General features: G+C 45.5%; 2 protein-coding genes across 32 annotated transcripts in view; one reads left to right on the top strand and one right to left on the bottom strand.

The window, feature by feature from the left end:
* The window catches only part of LOC125754439 (basic proline-rich protein-like), a 139,159-nt gene that overhangs the window by 83,181 nt on the left and 36,002 nt on the right, over window positions 1-19,976 (bottom strand). For 3 of the 31 annotated variants that reach the window (XR_007408657.1, XM_049106302.1, XM_049106303.1), the window contains one exon: window positions 18,646-18,716. The exons of 27 other annotated variants lie outside the window; for them this stretch is intronic. Coding sequence is in view for 2 of the 4 variants with exons in the window: in XM_049106302.1 (XP_048962259.1) it covers window positions 18,646-18,716 (71 nt within the window). In the remaining 2 variants the exon portion in view is untranslated. Of the gene's footprint in view, window positions 1-4,513; window positions 4,574-18,645; window positions 18,717-19,976 lie in introns of all 31 variants that reach the window. One more of the 31 variants, XR_007408664.1, reaches the window with a different exon arrangement.
* On the top strand, window positions 640-19,069 carry CHRNA1 (cholinergic receptor nicotinic alpha 1 subunit). Its single transcript, XM_025460248.3, has 9 exons — window positions 640-906; window positions 6,681-6,826; window positions 6,929-6,973; window positions 8,672-8,781; window positions 11,270-11,465; window positions 11,968-12,205; window positions 15,095-15,318; window positions 16,435-16,674; window positions 16,998-19,069. Exons 1-9 carry the CDS (start codon window positions 864-866, stop codon window positions 17,127-17,129), a joined length of 1,374 nt encoding a protein of 457 aa, XP_025316033.1. The 5' UTR covers window positions 640-863; the 3' UTR covers window positions 17,130-19,069.

Raw genomic sequence — 19,976 nt, 5'->3', positions numbered from 1 at the left:
AGAGAGAGGAGGCAGAGAATGGATGGAAGAGAGTAAAAGCCTGGAACTAATGCTTATTCAGTGGGACACTTTGCCGCTAATTACGCTTCACTTGAATAACAATACGTGGGAGGTGGGCAGTTTGTTCCAGCTAATGGTGCACCATGGGACAGGTATTGCCTGATGCGGGGAGGGAGGCTGGAACAGCCACCCCAGGGGCCAATAAAACCAGTTTTATGGAAGAAGCCACCTTTGTTAAAAACCAACCCCAACCACATGTGGAATTCTCCGATGGTAGATTCGGCACTGACCACACTCTTCTCAAATTCATTCAGTACAAAAGGCCCATGGGCTCTGAGTCTAGAATGAAGCAGAATGTCCTATCCTGTGTGTAGAATGTAGACTTCTGTGATTTAGGATGATCAGTGTTTTACACAAACAGCTGAGTATCTACTGAGACCTAGAGACCCTGATCCAAATCATTCCACATAGATGAGGGTCTGGTTTATACAAAAACAGAGGGGGTTGCTCACTATTTAAAACAATCCATTCCCTACTATAGGTTTGGTTTTTTTTTTTTATTATTATTAAATCTAACTCATGGTGCATTTAAAACACAATGCGGTTCACACTCAACGCGTCAAGGGTATAGCAATCATGTAAAGTGAGGCACCCTGTAACACTGTTAGCCCTCAGCAACTCCCTGGGCTCCAAGGCCCTGGGCAGCCCAGCTGTCACTGCCACAAACAGGTGGTGTAAAACAATAGCTCCACTGAGTCGACTCACTTTCCAAACCCTCCAGCAGCCAAGCTTCCAGCCAGAGAGTGCCTGCAAGCAGCACAAGCCACCGCTCTGACCCCAGTCCACACCGGCGTCCACGGCCCATGGAGCCCTGGCCGCTCCTCCTGCTGCTTGGGCTCTGCTCAGGTAAGTGCCAGGGCTGAGGGGCTCTCCAGTGAAGCATCAGAAGTCCCCAGGCCAGTTTCTTGCTTCTTTGATGGGAACACAGAATGGCAGGGCTGTATCAGCCCGAGGCTCCTCTGTCGGTTTTTCACTCCTGCTGGCTTGATTCAGTTTGTGGATAAAGATTGCTAGTTGGTGTTATCCCATTAAAATAGGAGCTGCCGGGTCAAAGTCTATAAAGTGGACATGAAGATCTCTGCCTCCATCAGTGCCTGGCATCGACTCACCCAGCTGATCAGACTCAGCACCCCTTCCACCCTCCCAGAGCGGTTTTCATATTTGAACAACTATAGGGACTCAGAGTGGCATCTTTTAATTACAGACAATATGGTGAACAAGTCCTTTTGCTGCTCTGGGAGATTTCTGATCATGAAGAGGACTGATTGACAGCTACATGTGCCAGAGAGAGAAACCTATGAATAATTGCAACTAAACTCTTTCCATAAGAGATGAAATATTTGGTCATTTTTTTTTTAACTTCTGAAGCTTAAAAAAAAAGTTCGTATGAATGCACTTCTGCCTACTGTTTTACTCCATGTGGGTTTGGGTTTGAATTGAAACTATAAAACCTTGCACAGCCCTTGACCTGCATTCCCCTCTGGAATGTGTTACAACACAGCAGCTGAAATGCAATCCTTAATCCCAAACTTCCGGTAGGGGGAAGTAGGAGATGTTTGCTGATTGCTTCATATAAAAGTTTACTGGTGATATCATCCCACCTGAGAAACAAGGCGGCTGACATTCTGTGATTTCTCTAATATTGCTCTGACACAAACACAGGCCTTCTGGGCAAAAAAGGTAAAGAGCTTTATTATTAATGTTTTTCAAGAGCAGAGTTCAGGGAAATAATCTAAGCTCAGATAAATTACAGCCTGTGGGATTTGGACTTGAGCCAACCCAAACTGGCCTGGTGGTGGTAGTGTGTGTGCAAGAATGCGTGTGTGTCTACATGTGTGTATATGCATGCGTGTGTGAGCACATGCACGTGTGTGTCTACATACACATGCACCTGCAGACATTACACTCAATGAGAATTCTTCAGTGATATACTTACACATAAAAATCCTTAAGCAATCTCTTAGGACACCAAAGACCTCTGGAAAACGCATGTTTACCTATCTAAATAGGTATGTGAGATGTATCTAGATCAAACCTAGAGTTTCCTGGAATCTATTCACATAGAGGATCACAGAAATTTTGAGCTGATGAGGCAGTCGCACAACTTTGATTTGTTATTACAGAGAAACCGAGGCTGAAAGACATGACCTGCCCGAGGTTACTTAGTTTATAAATGGTGGAATGTGATCAGTGGGAGACTCGGTTTATTACGTGCCTAGTCAGAAAACAGCCTGGAATTGCCAAAAGTAGCAAGAGATACAGCACCAGTTTGAGGTAAGAATGACCCAAAGTGACTGGTAAACCTAAAATTCTTTTTGCCCAATCCAGCAGGCTGTTCCTCCATAAAAGTGCAAATCGAACCAGTATGGTACAGAAAGAACACTGTGAAACTGTGGCTGGGTTCCCCTAGTTAGAATCAGTTCTTTGTGGTCAAAATTCTCATTCACATCAAGGACACTTTTTCTTATGCTAGCTTACCATATAATGACCTCTGTTCTACTCATACACCACCTTTCATTACAACCTTTTCTTCTCTTTCCATCTCTGGAATCCTAAGGATCGCACTGCCATATTACTTTCCAGCTTGTTCCTAGCTATTTATGTAAATGACAAATGTCAATTTCCATGGGGTAGAAAGACAGGATCCATATCAGATTCACCTCTGAATATCTCAAAGCTCTTAAAGCAATGCTTTGTATACAGTAAAAGCTCAATAAATGCTCGATGAGTGAATTAACGTTACCACCACCTGAATCAAGATTACCCATATGATCTCGCTGAAAAGAAAGACTTTGACATTTTTATTTGTCTGTACGTTTATCAGTTTACACCCTGTCTTTAAGAAAGTATTTACTGTGATTCATTGACTCCATGGAGAATTGGTCCAACTTTCCAGACCACATTGGAGCTGAGGACAGAATCAAAGAATTCTTTTTTTTTTTTTTTTTTTGAATCAAAGAATTCTGACCTCAAGTCCTGTATGTTTTCTCTCACTCTGCCCTTTGTCCTTTTTCCTCCCCCCAAAGAGGAAGAAAACAAAAACAAAACAAAAAAACCCCAAACACCACCAATGAATCCAATCTAAGAAATGGAGACTTCTCCAGAAATTCCTTAGAAATGCCTTAGGGAAGGAGCAATCTCCCTTGCTATTAGTAAGCCTGAGAGAGAAGACGTGAATGTCGTGAATGTCGTTGGAATGGAAGGCCTGTCTCCCCAGTCCTCCCCTTCTCCCTGGTGGACCAGAGTTGGCCTGCACAGTTTCCCTGCTTCATAGTGTGGGCCATCTGCTCTATCTGATGCTCTCTAGTATGTTCTTCCTGTTAACAGGAAATAAACAGTTACTTAAAAATAAGCAGCCCAGGCAGTGTCAAAGCAATAGTTTCAAACTCAGTGGCCAAGGCACTTGGTGACCCAGGCCAGTACCCTGCCCCCCACCCTGGGCCAGGAAGGGCCTAGGGCGGACAGGTGTGGAGGACAGAGGATTGCCCTGTCCCAGGGGCTCAATAGGGTGACAGCAAAAACTGGATCTTTGAACAACATGGCCCCTTGAAGTGTCATCAAATGCAGGTGGTTTGGGCGAGATGTTATGAGTAACTGCTGCGCATGGATGCTTTTGGGTTCAAAAAGCTTGGGAAACTAGAAATGAGGTAGGTTAGGTCAGGGATTACATGCATAGAGTCCCAGAAGGTCATAATGAAGACATCTAAATACTGAAAGTCTCAAAAACCCAGATGGAAATGATACATTTATCTTGAGGGAGGTAGGAAAGAGCACAGACCTGGGGTCAGACTGCCTGCATTTAGAGTCCCACCTCCAAATAGCTGGGAACCATGAACACAAGCAACTGTCCAAATATCAGTTTTCTCACTTGAAAACTAGCGGTAAAGACTTATCTTGTAGAATTATTATAAGGATTCCATAGAATAATACACATACAGGGCCATCAGTGAAGCTCGACCAACAAAATACACATTTCTTTGTGAGGATGAAAATGTTTCAACTCATTGCACAACACTGGTAACTTCAAGATGATCCAAAATTCTGGATGAGAAATAACGGCTGAGAGCAAGAGCTCTGGGCTTGAATCCTGGCTCCACCATTTATGAAATCTGGACAACTCACTCAACTTCTCTATGGGCCAATTTCCTCCTCTGCAAAGTGAGGACAAGAACAGTACCTACCCCACCCAGTTATGAGGATTGAAAATAGTACATATAAAGCACACAGAAGAGCGTCTGCTACGTTAAGTTGGATATGCTAATTATTTTCCTTAATTAATAAAAACAGGAAAAGTAATTACTTTTTACTTATTTTGTTGACCAACTCTCACACTTAGGATTCAAGGAGAAAAATTAAAAAAAAAATAAAATAAAATAAAATAAAGGAGAAAAATAATAACCTGTCTTAGAGGCAATAGACTCACACTACAGGGGAAAAAAGGAAAGCATCTCACTCATTCCATTTTTAAAGTTGTCTTGGCTGGAGGAGAAGGTATGGTGGCTTCAGCAATAACCTGCGGAAAGGGGAGATCTGGTTACATGCATTAGGGCAACTGGATCGTGTGTCTGCTTCCTCTCCTAACCCCGAACAGGCAATCCCCAATCCGCGTAAGGCTTGAGTTACAAAGATCCTTCATAAGGCATTTGTTGGAATTTGGAACGCTTTTTCTCATGGGAATAATGCTAGGCGCAGTTGTGCAGTTTCCAGGACAGCCCACAACACACTCTTGGTTATCTCGAGTTAGTGCAGGAGCACAGAGCGAAAGGACAGGGCTCCCTCCAAGCTCTGCCCTAGCCACGGGACCTTGGAGACGTCTTCCAGCCTCTCAGATCTCAGGTGAGAATGCAGGTCTGCCTGCCTCACCAGAGGCTGATGAGAACCGTGTAACACTAGACATAAAAGGGCGGTGGGGTCTAAGAGGAGTAGGTGACATTGCTCACCATCCTGAAGGGAAATGCAGTAAAGATTCCTAGGAGTCACTCATGCTCCAGATAGTAGCCCCAGATCCAGGTCAGAAAAGCACATGGTTTTTACTCTATGCTCATTTAACATGGATGTATACTCACCAGCAGTGACTTTATTTTTTTAATTACAGAAAAATACACATTATATCGAATTTGCTGTGGTAAAATATACGTTACGTAAAATCAGCATTTTTATTTTATTTTTATTATTTTTATTTTTTTTAAAGATTTTATTTATTTATTCATAGAGACACACACAGAGAGAGAGAAGCAGAGACACAGGCAGAGGGAGAAGCAGGCTCCATGCAGGGAGCCCGACATGGGACTCGATCCCAGGTCTCCAGGATCACACCTGGGGCTGCAAGCGGCACTAAACTGCTGAGCCACCCAGGCTGCCCTAAAATCAGCATTTTTAAAAAGATTTATTTATTCACAAGAGGCACACACACACAGAGAAGCAGAGACACAGACAGAGGGAGAAGCAGGCTCCATTTAGGGAGCCTAATATGGGACTCGATCCAAGGACCCTGGGATTATGCCTTGAGCCGAAGGCAGACACTCAACCGCTGAGCCACCCGGGCGTCCCTAAAATTACCATTTTAAAGTGTATGATTCAGTGGCATTAAGTACATTCACAATGTTATGCGACCATCACTGCTATCTAATTCCAGAACATTTTCATCAGCCCAAAAGGAAACCCGTACCCATGTACCCAGTAACAGTTACCCCCCTCCCTGTTCCCTCAGTCCCTGCTAATGACTAATCTGCTATCTCTATGGATTTACCTATTCTGACTATTTCATATAAGTGGAATCCTCCAATATGTGCCCCTTTGTGTTTGATTTCTCTCACTTGGCATATGTTCTCAGGGCTCATCCACATTGTAGCATAAATCAAAACTTCATTCATTTTTATGGGTAATACCCACTGCACGGATATGCCACAATTTGCCCATCCATTATCTGCTGATGGACATTCGGATCGTCTCGATCTTTTTTAGCTCTTACGGACAGTGCTTCCGTGAACACGGGTGAACAAGTTTCCGTGTGGACAGTCCTTTGGGGGATACTCCTGGGAGTGGGATCGCTAGGTCAGATGATCACCCCGCATGGAAGCCGTGTGCCAACCTGTCTCCCACAGCGGCTGCACCGTTTCACATTCTCACCAGCAACACATGAGGGCCCCAGAATCTCACCAATATTTACTGTTTTTTGATTTTGTGAATTCTTGCCATCCTAGTGGGTATGAACCGGCATCAATTTTTGGCTGTTCAGAGCATTGTGAGAGCTGAGGCCAGCCAACCGGAGATTTCATTACCCCAAGACTAGACTCTGAAATACGGAGACTGGCTTTTGTGTGGACTCCTCTCCTTGTGTGTGTGCACCGAGCAAACCTGATTCCACCAGCAGCTGTATTAAGGAATGTCATCTGTTCAAAGCACAAGTGTCATGATAATCTGGCACACCCACTGGGAAGGGACCACACCAGCAGCTGCGACTGGAAAGGAACTTAGAACCAGAAAAGCTGCACTGGGAGCCCTTCAACACGGGGGCCTGCGTGCCTTCCATTAGCTGGTCACGCCTCCATTACTCATGTCAGGGTTTGTGGAGGGTGGGGAGCGGAATCTGACAGCATGTGTGTCATTTGCTGTCCCAGCTGGCGTCGTCGTGGGCTCTGAACATGAGACCCGCCTGGTGGCAAAGCTATTTGAAGATTACAACAGTGTGGTTCGGCCAGTGGAAGACCACCGCCAGGCCGTGGAGGTCACCGTGGGCCTGCAGCTGATACAGCTCATCAACGTGGTGAGACAGCAGCCCTCGGGGCTCCCCACGCCTCTCACCCTAGAGCACCCTCCCCTCTGCTCCCCTCCTTACCCCTAAATATGGGGTCTTATCTTTTTTCAGGATGAAGTCAATCAGATTGTGACAACCAATGTGCGGCTGAAACAGGTATGGAGCTAGATAAGTGCATTGATGTCATCTGTATTCAGTCTGGAATGTAACCTGGGCCCAGAGGGGATCAATCTGGGTAACGGGGATGCATACCAACATGATGGAAGTAAATATTTCCATGTCATGGGATTATGGGTCATATTTGCTGGTATCTGTGTGTGTGTGTGTGTGTGTGTGTGTGTGTGTGTGTGTGTTTTACTTTGTGCTTTGTGCGTGTTAGTTCGCTAGGCTACCGCAAACAAAGCCACAGATAAAGAACTTAATCTTCTTGCACTTCTTGGGGCCAGAAGTCCAGAATCAAGGTACTGGCAGGACTGGTTCCTTCTGAGGGTTGTGAGGGGGAATCTGCTGCAGGCTTTCCTTCTTTGCATATAGTTGGCCAAAGTCACGTTCGCATGGCATTCTTCCTGAATGTGTGTGTCTTCAAATGTCACCTTCTTTAGGGACATGACTCATGTTGGATGAGGGCCTACCTCAATGACCTAATTTTTTTTAAAGATTTTACTTATTTATTCATGAGAGACAGAGAGAGAGAGAGAGAGGCAGAGACACAGGCAGAGGGAGAAGCAGGCCCCATGCAGGGAGCCCGATGTGGGACTCGATCCCGGGACTCCAGGATCATGCCCTGAGCCAAAGGCAGACTCTCAACCACTGAGCCACCCAGGTGTCCCTCAATGACCTAATTTTAACCTAATTACCTTGATCAAGACCCTGTCTCCAAGTAAAGTTATATTCTGAGGTCCTGGGGATTAGGACTTCAATATACAAATTTGGGGGGAGACGGTTTAGTTCGTGACCTTGTGTCATCTGAATGTGCTGCACTGGACACACATTATTTTTATAATGTAGGAGAAAATAGAATTTTTTAAAAAGATTTTTTATTCATTTATGACAAACACAGAGAGAGGGGCAGAGACACAGGCAGAGGGAGAAGCAGGCTCCATGCAGGGAGTCCAACGTGGGACTCGATCCCGGGTCTCTAGGATCACGCCCTGGGCTGAAGGCGGCGCTAAACCGCTGAGCCACCAGGGCTGCCAGAAAATAGAATATTTTTAAAAGATGACATTGCCTCCTTGAGGGAAATGTTCACAATAGGGTCATTCTCCTATGGGCAGTGGTGGGTAGTGTGACATGGCAAGATGTGCCACCACCCAGGGGCATAACCTGGGGTACTTTGTTTTCCCATCTGTAAAATGGGGTCAATAATCACTCTTCTCTCATAGGATTGTTGTGAAGACTAAATCATGAATATATGTAAAATGTTCAGAACAGTGCCTGCATGGAGTCAGTACTATAGGAGTGTTGGCTGTTATCATTTATTAAAGTAAAGCTTTAGTTAAGCTGAATTCTGAATCAAATCTTTTTTTACTGGAGCACAATTTTTGTCAATATCTGAACTATCATACCCATCAGGACTCTTGATAACTTTAGATTTTATTTATTTCTGAAAGTTTTATGTATCTTAGAGAGAGAGTGAGAGCGAGCGAGCGAGAGCAGGGAGGAGGGGCAGAGCAAGAGGGAGAAAGTCTCAAGCAGACTCTGCGCCAACCCAGGGCTACATCCCATCATGATGTGAACCAAAATCAAAAGTCGGACACCCAACTGACTAAGCCACCCAGGTGCCCCTTGATAACCTTAGATTTTTTTAAAATGTTTTTTAAGCTCTTTTTATTAGTGAAATATCTTCATTTCTAGCAATGGGTGGATTACAACCTAAAATGGAATCCAGAGGACTATGGTGGCGTGAAAAAAATTCACATTCCCTCGGAAAAGATCTGGCGCCCAGACCTCGTTCTCTATAACAAGTAAGCAAAGCACACAGGCTGTGGAGGGGGACATTCCTGGGGCAGGTGGAGCCCAAGTGCCCTATCGGAAGGGCTGCCACTCTCAGTATGCTTCTCACCAGCGTTCACATTAAATAACCCTTAAAAACCAAGAGCCAAGTTGACATGCTAGGGGTGCCATATGGTGTCTCGTGTTATGAATAGAAACAATTATCAGAGCCAAATTGAATCGGGGCTGTGGGGTGGGGGACATTTAATCCCCGAGAGCTCCTGAAGGGTGTATGGCAACTATCCAAGGAACCCAAATTCATATAATTGAGTTCCTTGGAATTAAATGTCCTTCCTACCAATAGGTCTGAACCTCCCGGGGTTGTTATCCATCACAGCCTCACGGCATCCCAAGACATCGTGTGCTGCTGATGGCCTGGGATGCCTGCGTAGCCCATCCACTGGGCTCCGTGACAGACTGCATGTTGTGAAATTATAATGTGATTCAAGACACTCTGGTTTAATGACAGGTTCATTATCATATGCCCTTCATTTGTCAGGGAATGTTCATTTCAAAGAGCATCCTTCCCAGGGAGGAGCATCGGCCGTCGGCCTAGAGGATTTGCAGTCTGACATTCTACAGCGGGTGTCGGTCGGTCCAAGCAGGCTGCGCCTTCTAGCAGAATGACCAGGGAGGGCGGCAAGGGCTTGGGAATGGAAATGACACCCTTTAAGGCCGTCCCTCCTACACTGATTTTCTACTACATATTTCCCAATTATACCTGCGATTCAAGCTTGAGTCAAATTAACCAATCATTTGTGTAACCTTTTTGGACAAATACGCTGAGAGAGCAGAGTGTCTTGTGTTAAGTTTCTCTTTCAGTAAGAATCTAAGAGAAGCAATTAAAATCCTCAGGTCCTCTTGACAAGCTCCCTTAGAAACACCCTGGTGTGGAGAGAACCGTGTTTTGCTTGCTTATAGAGACAGATCTAGATGATCCTGTGGCCCTCTGCTCTTTGGGGCTCTTTTGAGAAGGTTTAAAACCAGTTTTTTGGATAGAGCCTCACCTCTGTCCCAGGGAAAAATCAGTGGGAAGAAAATCTCTTGAATTATGAAGTGAGGCACCAATATATGCCATATGTCCCTGAAAGTCCCCCAGGGCAGACCCCACCCACCTGTTCAGCATCTATTCTAATACCTTTGGCCAAGGCTCCAAGACACAGACTGTTTGGAGTCAAGTGGACTGCCCACTGAATATGGCCTGCACAAGTGGCTTGTTATATTTTATTATCTACCACGGTAGATTATTTATTTATTTATTTTTAAATTTGAAAAAGATTTTATTTATTTGAGAGCGAGAGAGGGAGAGCGCACAAGCAGGGCGGGGGGTGGTCAGAAGGAGAGGGAGAAGCAGGCTCCTTGCTGAGTGGGGAGCCCAAACACATGGGGCTCGATCCCAGGATCCTAGGGTCATGACCTGAGCCAAAGGCAGTGCTTAACTGACTGAGCCACCCAGGTGCCCTTCTACTATGGTGGATTTAAAAAAATTTTTTTTTATTTATTTATGATAGTCACAGGGAGAGAGAGAGGCAGAGACAATATAGTCAGAGGGAGAAGCAGGCTCCATGCACTGGGAGCCCGACGTGGGATTCGATCCCGGGTCTCCAGGATCGTGCCCTGGGCCAAAGGCAGGCGCTAAACCGCTGCGCCACCCAGGGATCCCTATGGTGGATTTTTAAAATGAAACTTAGTGCCAACATCTGATAATTGAAAAATATCACATTAAACTCTGGAGTTTTGTCTCTCTAGAAAAATCCCTATTCACAAACATGGATATTTTGGATTTTTAAAAAACCTAGATTTCCAGCTTCCGAGGAAGAAACCAAGTATCTGGCAGTATTAGGCCTTCACTCACAAGAGGACACCACTGCAAAGCTGAGTGGTGCCCTCCTGAGAGGAGAGAAGGCTCTCCCCTCACCCCTCACACCTTCCTCAGCTGCCTGGCCCTGGAGGCATCTGAGTTTGTGTCTCCACCCTGAGTTCTAGATATTTCTGAAAAAGAAAACAGAACCCTTCTTTATCTCTTTACCATAGTCATGAGCCACTGGACGTGTTTTTATTAAAAATTCCTGGTTTTTTTCCCAATTAACTTTCCAAGTATATTGGGGAAGGGATAGATGGAGATCAACACTACAAATACTACTGAGAACTGGGAAAAACACATCTGGTATATAGTGTTACCTGTTATTTCTTTAAAACTGTAGATTCCCAGGTTCTTCCCCAGATATTCCAATTTAGTGCTTAGATGGTGCTCAGAAATCTATATTTTAAACAAACACCCCAGTGATTATCAGACAAATTTGGGAAATGCTGCCATGAATAAAAAGTGACACTGCACGAATGAAAGCATCTATAATTAGCACCTGAATAATTAACAGCTGTCTCCTGCTAACATCCCCAAGCAGAACCGAAGGCTCATCCGTCACTTAGAGTCATGTTCCTCTTTGATCCCAATTGCAGTGCAGATGGTGACTTTGCCATTGTCAAGTTCACCAAAGTGCTCCTGGACTACACGGGCCACATCACATGGACACCTCCGGCCATCTTCAAAAGCTACTGTGAGATCATTGTCACCCACTTTCCCTTTGATGAACAGAACTGCAGCATGAAGCTGGGCACCTGGACCTATGACGGCTCGGTGGTGGCCATTAACCCGGTAGGTGCCAACCTCACTTGATGAGGCTGGATGTGGAAGCGTAATCCAGGTGTCCACTCTGTCCCTCCAGAGTCGCAGGCTCTCAGCACCAGTTAGAACTTTGGGGATCATCTAATTCAGCGGTTCTCTCTCTCTTTTTTTTAATTCAGCGGTTCTCAATTGATGGGTGCGCATGGGAACACCCGGGAGCTTACAGAAATTCCTATACCCCGGCTCAGTCCCAGGAATTTTGGCTTCATCAGTCTGGGGTGGGACTAAAGCACAGATATGTTGTCAAGTTCCCATGTGACTTGAATGTGCAGTCAACGTGGAGGATCCCAGTAGTCCAAACTCCTCTTACCTTATAGAAAAAGACTCTAAGACCCAAATTGGAAGAGATCCTCCTGGGTTCCTTCCTGGATATGTGATGGCACTGGACTCCGTTGCTCTAGTGCAGCTGAGAGTGAAACCCAGCCCTCCTCAGGGTGACACAGCTTTTCAAAGTTTCATTTCATCTTCTCAGGAAAGCGACCAGCCCGACCTGAGCAACTTCATGGAAAGTGGAGAGTGGGTGATCAAGGAGTCCCGGGGCTGGAAGCACTGGGTGTTTTATGCCTGCTGCCCCTCCACCCCCTACCTGGACATCACCTACCACTTCGTCATGCAGCGCCTGCCTCTCTACTTCATCGTCAACGTCATCATTCCCTGCCTGCTCTTCTCCTTCTTAACCGGCCTGGTGTTCTACCTCCCTACGGACTCAGGTGGGTGTAGACGCCGTGGCCGCTATTTGTGGATGCCGCTGGGGTGTAGACGCTGCTGCCGCCGCTGACACATCCCATGCTGCTGTTTTGGGGGAAGCCATAAATAATCATGGGCTAATAAACAAATACAGGTGGACAGGCCCAAATCATCACCACTGGGAGGATGCACTTCCTGAGTGGCCACGTTCAGTGGCGAGTCACCGTGCGTAGCGCTCACAGCTGGAGCAGTCTACAAGGGTGGGCACAGGTGGACGTGACCCTGGAGGCGCACACACACAGTGCAGTCGAGTTAAAGTGCATAACCACCAGTACTTACTTGCTGAATACTTACGGTGTGCCCAGAAACGTGCCGGGTAAGGCTTGGGTCACAGGTCACTCCCGCTATGACACCACTTGCTATATGCTGATGAATCCAAGTCTTGCCTCTTTTGCCCACTGCTTGACACTTGAAAATAGCTTCTGCATGTCTGTTTTCCAGATGGCAGTATCTTTATCCACGAGACCATACTTCCCAAGTGGCAATTCTCTCTCACATATCAGCCCGGGCAACTTCCCTACCTCCTACCCGGTAATCACATCTGTGACATAATTTCATCGAAGACCAACAATCCACAGCAAAGGGGAAAAGGGGGCACGAGTACCTGCTTGAAGGCACTGCTCATAAACAATTTAGGGCAGACAAGTAGGGACAAAGAAAGGTGGTCCCAACAGTCATCAAACTTATGACAGGTAACAATTATATCAAAATGATAAACACAGACACAAGCCCAACTTTTTTTTTAAAGATTTCATTTATTTATTCATGAGATACAGAGAGAAAGAGGCAGAGACACAGGCAGAGGGAGAAGCAGGCTCCATGCAGGAAGCCCAATGCGAGACTCGATCCCGGGACTCCAGGATCAGGCCCTGGGCTGAAGGCGGGCGTTCAACTGCTGAGCCACCCAGGTGTCCCCCAAGTCCAACTTTCTAACAAGGAAAAAGGAAAAAAGATTCATATGCGCTCACTCATTCAACATATTTGCTGAACAATTATTATGTGGCAGGGCCACAGTAGAGAATAAGAGAGAATTTGCCCCACAAGGGGTGCCCGTCTGGCTCAATCAGTAAAACATGCAATTCTCGATCTCAGGGTTGTGAGTTCAAGCCCCATATTGGGTATAGAGATTACTTAAATAAATAAATACAATCTTAAAAAAAAAAGAATTTGCCCCACAGAATGCATGTTGTACTTACAATTGTATTTATCTTTAAACAAATGATCACAAACACAATCTTTGTTTTTTGACTTTCTAATCAAATGAAACTTCTTAAAGTGAAGAGAGAAAATGCCAGGCAGGGTAATATGGAAACCAATCAGAGTTTCTGTAAATGTGAAATGGTTTAGGCTTAAAAAGCATTTAGAACAGTGGGAATGCTTGATAAATGCTAGCTCTTATTATTATTAATTGAGAAATTTGGTATAACTTGATCAATATTTCATATTTATAATTCTGCCCCTTTTTTTCACTTTTAAAAACTTTCCTACCCACTAGGTAGACTTCTCCTCATTGGGTAGAATTCATTATTTCTTGTTTGCATCCACTCTGTATCCTGTAGATACTCCTAGCATCTGGAAGCATCCAGTATGGGAGGAGAGTAGGGCAACCCAAGGGTTTCCCAAAGTGAACGGCAAGATCAGCCCCAGGAAAGTCCCTTCCAAAGGCTCTTTAATGGGCACCTGGTTGGCTCAGTGGTTGAGTGTCTGCCTTTGGCTCAGGTCATGATCCTGGAGTCCTGGGATCGAGTTCCACATCGGGCTCCCTGCAGGGAGCCTTCTCCCTCTGCCTGTGTGTCTGCCTCTCTGTGTCTCTCATGAATAAATAAATAAAATCTTTAACAACAACAACAACAACTGCATCTAAGGTGGTCAGTCCCCACAAAAATACTCCAGTGCTATTTAGCCCCTCCCTCTTTGCTTGCCACACCAAGACCCTACCAACAACTCAACAGGGAGTTGTTCCCCTGAAAGTATACGGCCTGGTGAAAATATCTTGGGGCAGGGAAATCCCAAATTACCCTCTTAGATGAATTTGAAAAACTAAGTAGTTTATTGTTTTTGATCCTGTACCTTCCTTTCCTAATGACAAAATGACACGCCTACTTCTGGGTTGCCCATCCACTGGTGGGTACCAAGTAGATCAGGTTCAGTTTTGGAAGGTTTATGACATTCTGCTGTAGATGGAAAAACTGCCACCTGGAGTCTAGCTTGTCACTCAGCTTGGTGCACTTGGTTCCTGAGTTCTTCCAAGCAACAGAATTCTGGAATATCAAGGGTAGATCACTAACTGCTGGGCAGCCTCTAATGAGAAATGCCAAGTGTGCCATTGTCAGCACACTTAACGGTCCTTACGGTCTCATAGGACCAAATTCTGCTTAAGAGATTTCCCCAGCATCATGTGGGCCACATTGCTCTCACCCTTGGGTTCTGTGGTACATGAGTTTGCTAGAGCTGCCATAACACAGTACCCCGACTGGGTGGCTTAGGCAACAGGAATCTATTTCCACACAGTTCTAGAAGTCAAGATGTCAGCAGGTTTGGCTTCCTCTGAGGCTTCTCTCCTTGGCTTGCAGATGGCTGCCTTCTCCCTGTGTCTTCACCTGGTCTTTCCTCCGTGTGTGTCTGTGTCCTAATCTCTTCTTCCTAGAAGGACACCAGTCTTACTGGATCAGGGCCCTCCCTAACGAGCTCATTTTGACTTAATAACCTCTTTAAAGGCCTCGTCTCCAAATGCAGTCACTGAGGTGCTGAGACTGAGGGCTTCCACAGATAAAACTGGAGGGTACGACGATTCAGCCCATGAGTCAGCCCATAACAAACGCACGCTTGTATCTCTTCCTCATTTTGCCCAGGAGAGAAGATGACTCTAAGCATCTCTGTCCTGCTGTCTCTAACCGTGTTCCTCCTGGTCATCGTGGAGCTGATCCCTTCCACCTCCAGCGCCGTGCCCTTGATTGGGAAGTACATGCTGTTCACCATGGTGTTTGTCATCGCGTCCATCATCATCACCGTCATCGTCATCAACACACACCACCGCTCCCCCAGCACCCACGTCATGCCCGACTGGGTACGCAAGGTGAGTGAGCGAGGCCCTGCAAAGTCTCGCCCTCCAGAACGTGGCCCGTGGAATTCTGGCTAACACTCGTGGGTACTTAGGACCTGAGAGTCCTTTCTGGGGATTTTTAGGGGATTTCTGGAAGGAACTTCCTTTAGCCTCTTTCTAGGGATAAATAACTCGTAATCTCTCCAGACACAGAAGAAAAACAGAATTACCAGCCCCCTTCAAATTCAAGCTTAAATAATCTCTTCGATGAGAGAAAGTGAATAAATCACTTTTTCTTCAGATGCTGTGAAATTCTTGAGATTTCTGTTCATATGTCTTCCAATCTCTGAACAGACTGCTTATATTTTGCGGGGAAAATCATCTGCCGAGAATAGAATAAGGGCTAGAGATGGAGGGGGTGCTTGACAAGAAATTGTCAAAAAGTGAGTTTGGGTAAGGGACTTGGTCTCAAATATTTACATTATTGAAATTTAAAATGTGTTAACATTTCAAATATGCCAGTTTTTTAAATAAAACTTCACAGAGACGCTAACGTCCACGGTCTTTTCTGTGGAATGCAAAAGCTTTGTCATGAATTGACAGAGACACTGCTGCTTGCAACGTATCCTGTGGGGAAGATAATCAGGCCCTGCATCTATAGAGACTCTTAGGACCCCTGGCAACCCCTATGTTGCATTTCTTCAGGAACAAGAAATAGAAGAAAACAGTGTAGCTGTTAAGGAGGCCGGACCCTTATATATTCTTTTAGCCAGGAAGACCTTTTCTTTAATCATACTGTCCTGCTAACACATGGCTTTGAAAGAAGCCGGTACCTACAGGAGGGCTGGAAGCTCCAGCCTCACTGGCTTCTCATGGAGTCCAATAGCTGCACGCAGGCTCTCTCCAGTGGCGAACTGCTCACATTACAGAATCATCTCTATTAACTATAGTCATTTGACAGGCCACAGGGTATGCCTGCAGGAATCTTTGAGAAAATCTCGTGTAGTCCTTTTATTTTAAAGACAAAGAGGCTAAGGCCCAGAGAAGCCGAATGACTTGTCCAAAGTCACATTGCTAAGTTCAAAGTTAGAGTCTGATACTTGCCCTGCTGGCAGTAATTCTCATGCATGGATTTCTTTTTTATGTTAGGTTTTTATCGACACTATCCCAAATATCATGTTCTTCTCCACAATGAAAAGACCATCCAGAGAAAAACAAGACAAAAAGATTTTTACGGAAGACATTGACATTTCTGACATTTCTGGGAAGCCAGGGCCTCCACCCATGGGTTTCCACTCTCCCCTGATCAAACATCCCGAGGTAAAAAGTGCCATTGAAGGAGTCAAATACATCGCAGAGACGATGAAGTCAGACCAGGAGTCCAATAATGTAAGTTCTATGGTTTGAAACCCACACCTCCAGGTTTAGATGATCAAACACTTGACCACGGATGGGCGGGTTTGTCTTGATGGGTAGGCTGGCATGCAAGAGGCTGCTGCTGACCTGTGATGTGCATCAGTGACCATCTAGCTCTAAGCCGCTGAGCCATCCCATTGTGAACCATCTTTTGGAAAATAAAGATCACAATGCCAGCCAAGGGACGTCAAGGGCTTTGAGATCTACAGTTGAATGGGCCATAGACGATGCATAACATGAACACTGTGTGTCGAATGACCGCCTTTAGGAAATTCTAACACTTTTCTCTCTCCCAGGCGGCTGAGGAATGGAAGTATGTTGCAATGGTGATGGACCACATCCTCCTTGGAGTCTTCATGCTCGTCTGTATCATTGGAACCCTGGCTGTGTTTGCAGGTCGGCTCATTGAATTAAATCAGCAAGGATGAGCAGAGCTGAGCACCGCACAGAGCAGAGAAAGGCGGGGAAGACAGGAAGATCTGTCTTCTTTGATACAAGCTCACTTACCAGACATTAATTTTCTGTATTTACAATTAATGCCAATGACTTATATTTACATAAGTTTATGGCCTCAAGTACTTGCACGTTGCTTCTCCTTCAATCCTGCTCTGTCTGCCTGGAGAATGAGCCCGTTTTAGTAAATGAAATAGATCACTAACAGGAACTATTCATTTCCAAAGGCATCTGGAAGAGTTTTGCCCAGAATAACCAGAATAACAGGTTTTCTATTGGTATGCTTTTTTTTTTTTAAGTTTTTAAAGCAAAGAATGTACCCTTTGCTTAAAAGTCAGTTTTGCACCTACAAGTAAGCCCATCTGCCAGTCCCCAAAAGATAAAGCATTTCATTCAGAGAGAAACTTTAGAAAGGCAAGAGGTAAGTTCTAGAACAGCAACCAAGATGCAAACTGCATCAAAACCCCAAACTTTAAAGCAGATTTCTAGAACTGGGAGGTGAGGGAAGGGCTTCCCAGTCTAACACAGCACCTCAGTGTGATGCTCAGGACTTGAGGAACATAGCCAGCTAGTTTCCTGAGCTATACTGAGTATGAGGGCCAGGCACTGTGAGAATCATCTCACAAATGTGGTTTTATTCCATCCTCCTGACTTTTCATGCTGTCCCCATTTTACAAGTGAGGCAACTGCACTTGAGAAGCTGAAGCTCATTGCCCAAGCTAGCAAGTAGAAGAACTGAGAGTTGAAACCAGACCAAATGTGGATTCAAAGCAGCTCATGGCTGGGTCAGCTCATCTGTTCACTAGCTCCTGTGGCCCCTTCCCACCTGACCTAGGCCAACCCTAGCTCTGCTCTGGGTTCTGAGAGCTTCAGTCTTAGTGTCAAGCACTTTCTGCCTTCCCAGTTAGACCTCCTGGCCTTTCCCCTCCCCAATCCTCAGGCAGTCATGTTTGGGGTTTTAGTTCTATCAGTGAAATCAGAAATGTATGCACATATCACCACCATTTCTAAAATTCCAGACAAGTGAACAGGAGAGAAAATGATTTTTCTTCATAGCCACTTCCCAGCCACAACATAGTTCACTCCAGAAGTGGAAAGGGGGTAGCCCTGGGCTCTAGGTGGCCTCTCAGAACCCAGGTGGCTTCAAGCTGCTTCTCCAAGGAATTCTCAAGCACACACCCATGGCAGGGCACAGTGCCTTCGTTTTAGAGTAAAGTCAAGGGAAAACAGTTTGGTGGTTCCTTAAAACACTCAAAGAATTGTCATACGATCCAGTAACTACTCCTAGGGAGATAACCCACCAGAAGTGAAAGCAGGGACTTGAACACACCCTTGTATGCCAATGTTCACAGCAGCATTATTTATGATACCAAAAGGTTTCAGAAACAACCCGAATGTCCATCAGTGGAAAAGCAGTATATACATACTATGGAGTATAATTCAGCCTTAAAGAGGAACGAAATCCTGATGTATATTACAATTTGGACCGACCTTGAAGACATGCTTGATGAAATAAGCCAGACGCAAAAGGACAGTCCCATGATTCCACTTAAATGGGGTACCTAGAAAAAGCAAATCCATAGAGAAAGAAAGTAGAATAGAGATTGCCAGGGTTTTAGGGGGAGGGGTGGGTTATTGATCAATGGTTAGAATTTCAGATTGGGATGATGGGAAAGTTCTGGAACAGACAGTGGCAATAGTTGCACGCCATTGTGAATGTACTTAATGCCACTGAATTGTACACTTAAAAATGGTTAAGATGGTAAATTTTAAGCATATTTTGACACAATTAAAAATAAAGAATGAAAATAATGGTAAAAACCTGTCACATTATATATATATATGTTTACCACAGTTAGACGCCAAAAAAGATGGGATGCCTGGGTGGCTCAGTGGTTGAGTGTCTGCCGTTGGCTCAGGTCATGATTCTGGGATCCTAGGATCGAGTTTCCTATGGGGCTCCCCACGTGAAGCCTGCTTCTCCCTCTGCCTATGTCTCTGCCCCCCCCTCGTGAATAAATAAAATCTTTAAAAAAGAAAAAAAAGACAGATGACCAAAAAAGAATTTGCTCTTTGCCTAATCTGGTCTAGTCTCCCAGGACTGACTATTGATTTGGAGAAGGAACTGAAAAGTCACTTCCATTCTCCTTGTCTTAAGGATGAGGAAACAAAGTCTTAGGGAAGTGACCTCCCTCAGGTCACAGAGTGATGTGATAACAAACCAAATCTCCAAACTCTGTTCTTGCCCTATGTCCGTTACATCAAATAACCCCTCTTCCCCCACAAAGCAAAGCCCCTCAGCACATACCCCTTGGCCCAGCAGAGCCAGCCTAAGTGGATGCCACAGTGCTGCGGCATGTAGCTCCATCAGCCACTAAATATGTCCCATCAGTGTCACCATGTCAAAGGCTTTCATCTGGGGCACCAGGGTGGCTCAGTGGTTGGATGTCTGCCTTCGGCTCAGGGCGTGATCCTGGAGACCCGGGATCGAGTCCCACATCGGGCTCCCGGCATGGAGCCTGCTTCTCCCTCTGCCTGTGTCTCTGCCTCTCTCTTTCTCTCATGAATAAATAAGTAAATAAATTTTTTAAAAAAGGTTTTCATCTTTGGAATCTCTTCCCTTAGTGTGGGCTTGGTCTCCAGAAGACCACTGACACAACGGGAAGGGAAGCAGGGGGTGCTGGGATCTGTCTCCCCACTGAGGGGCGAGAGGCGTTTGCTGAGGGCCTGGCCCCCCTGTGCCCACCCGTGCAGCTCTGTCGATGAGCAGCTCTGTCTGCATAGCAGGAGGCCTTCTTGGGAAGTAAGGAGCATCCTGGAAC

This window comes from Canis lupus, chromosome 36 (assembly GCF_003254725.2).
Source record: "Canis lupus dingo isolate Sandy chromosome 36, ASM325472v2, whole genome shotgun sequence".
NCBI classification, from domain to species: domain Eukaryota; kingdom Metazoa; phylum Chordata; class Mammalia; order Carnivora; family Canidae; genus Canis; species Canis lupus.
The sequence above is the reverse complement of the archived record's forward strand: the minus strand, read 5'-3'. Positions and strand labels throughout refer to the sequence as shown.

Excerpts from the sequence above, each read along its gene's own strand:
- CHRNA1 (XM_025460248.3), top strand. The coding sequence starts at position 864 with ATGGAGCCCTGGCCGCTCCTCCTGCTGCTTGGGCTCTGCTCAG. Across the intron at positions 907-6,680 it reads GCTGCTTGGGCTCTGCTCAG|CTGGCGTCGTCGTGGGCTCT; the intron begins GTAAGTGCCAGG and ends TTGCTGTCCCAG. Across the intron at positions 15,319-16,434 it reads TGCCCGACTGGGTACGCAAG|GTTTTTATCGACACTATCCC; the intron begins GTGAGTGAGCGA and ends TTTTTATGTTAG.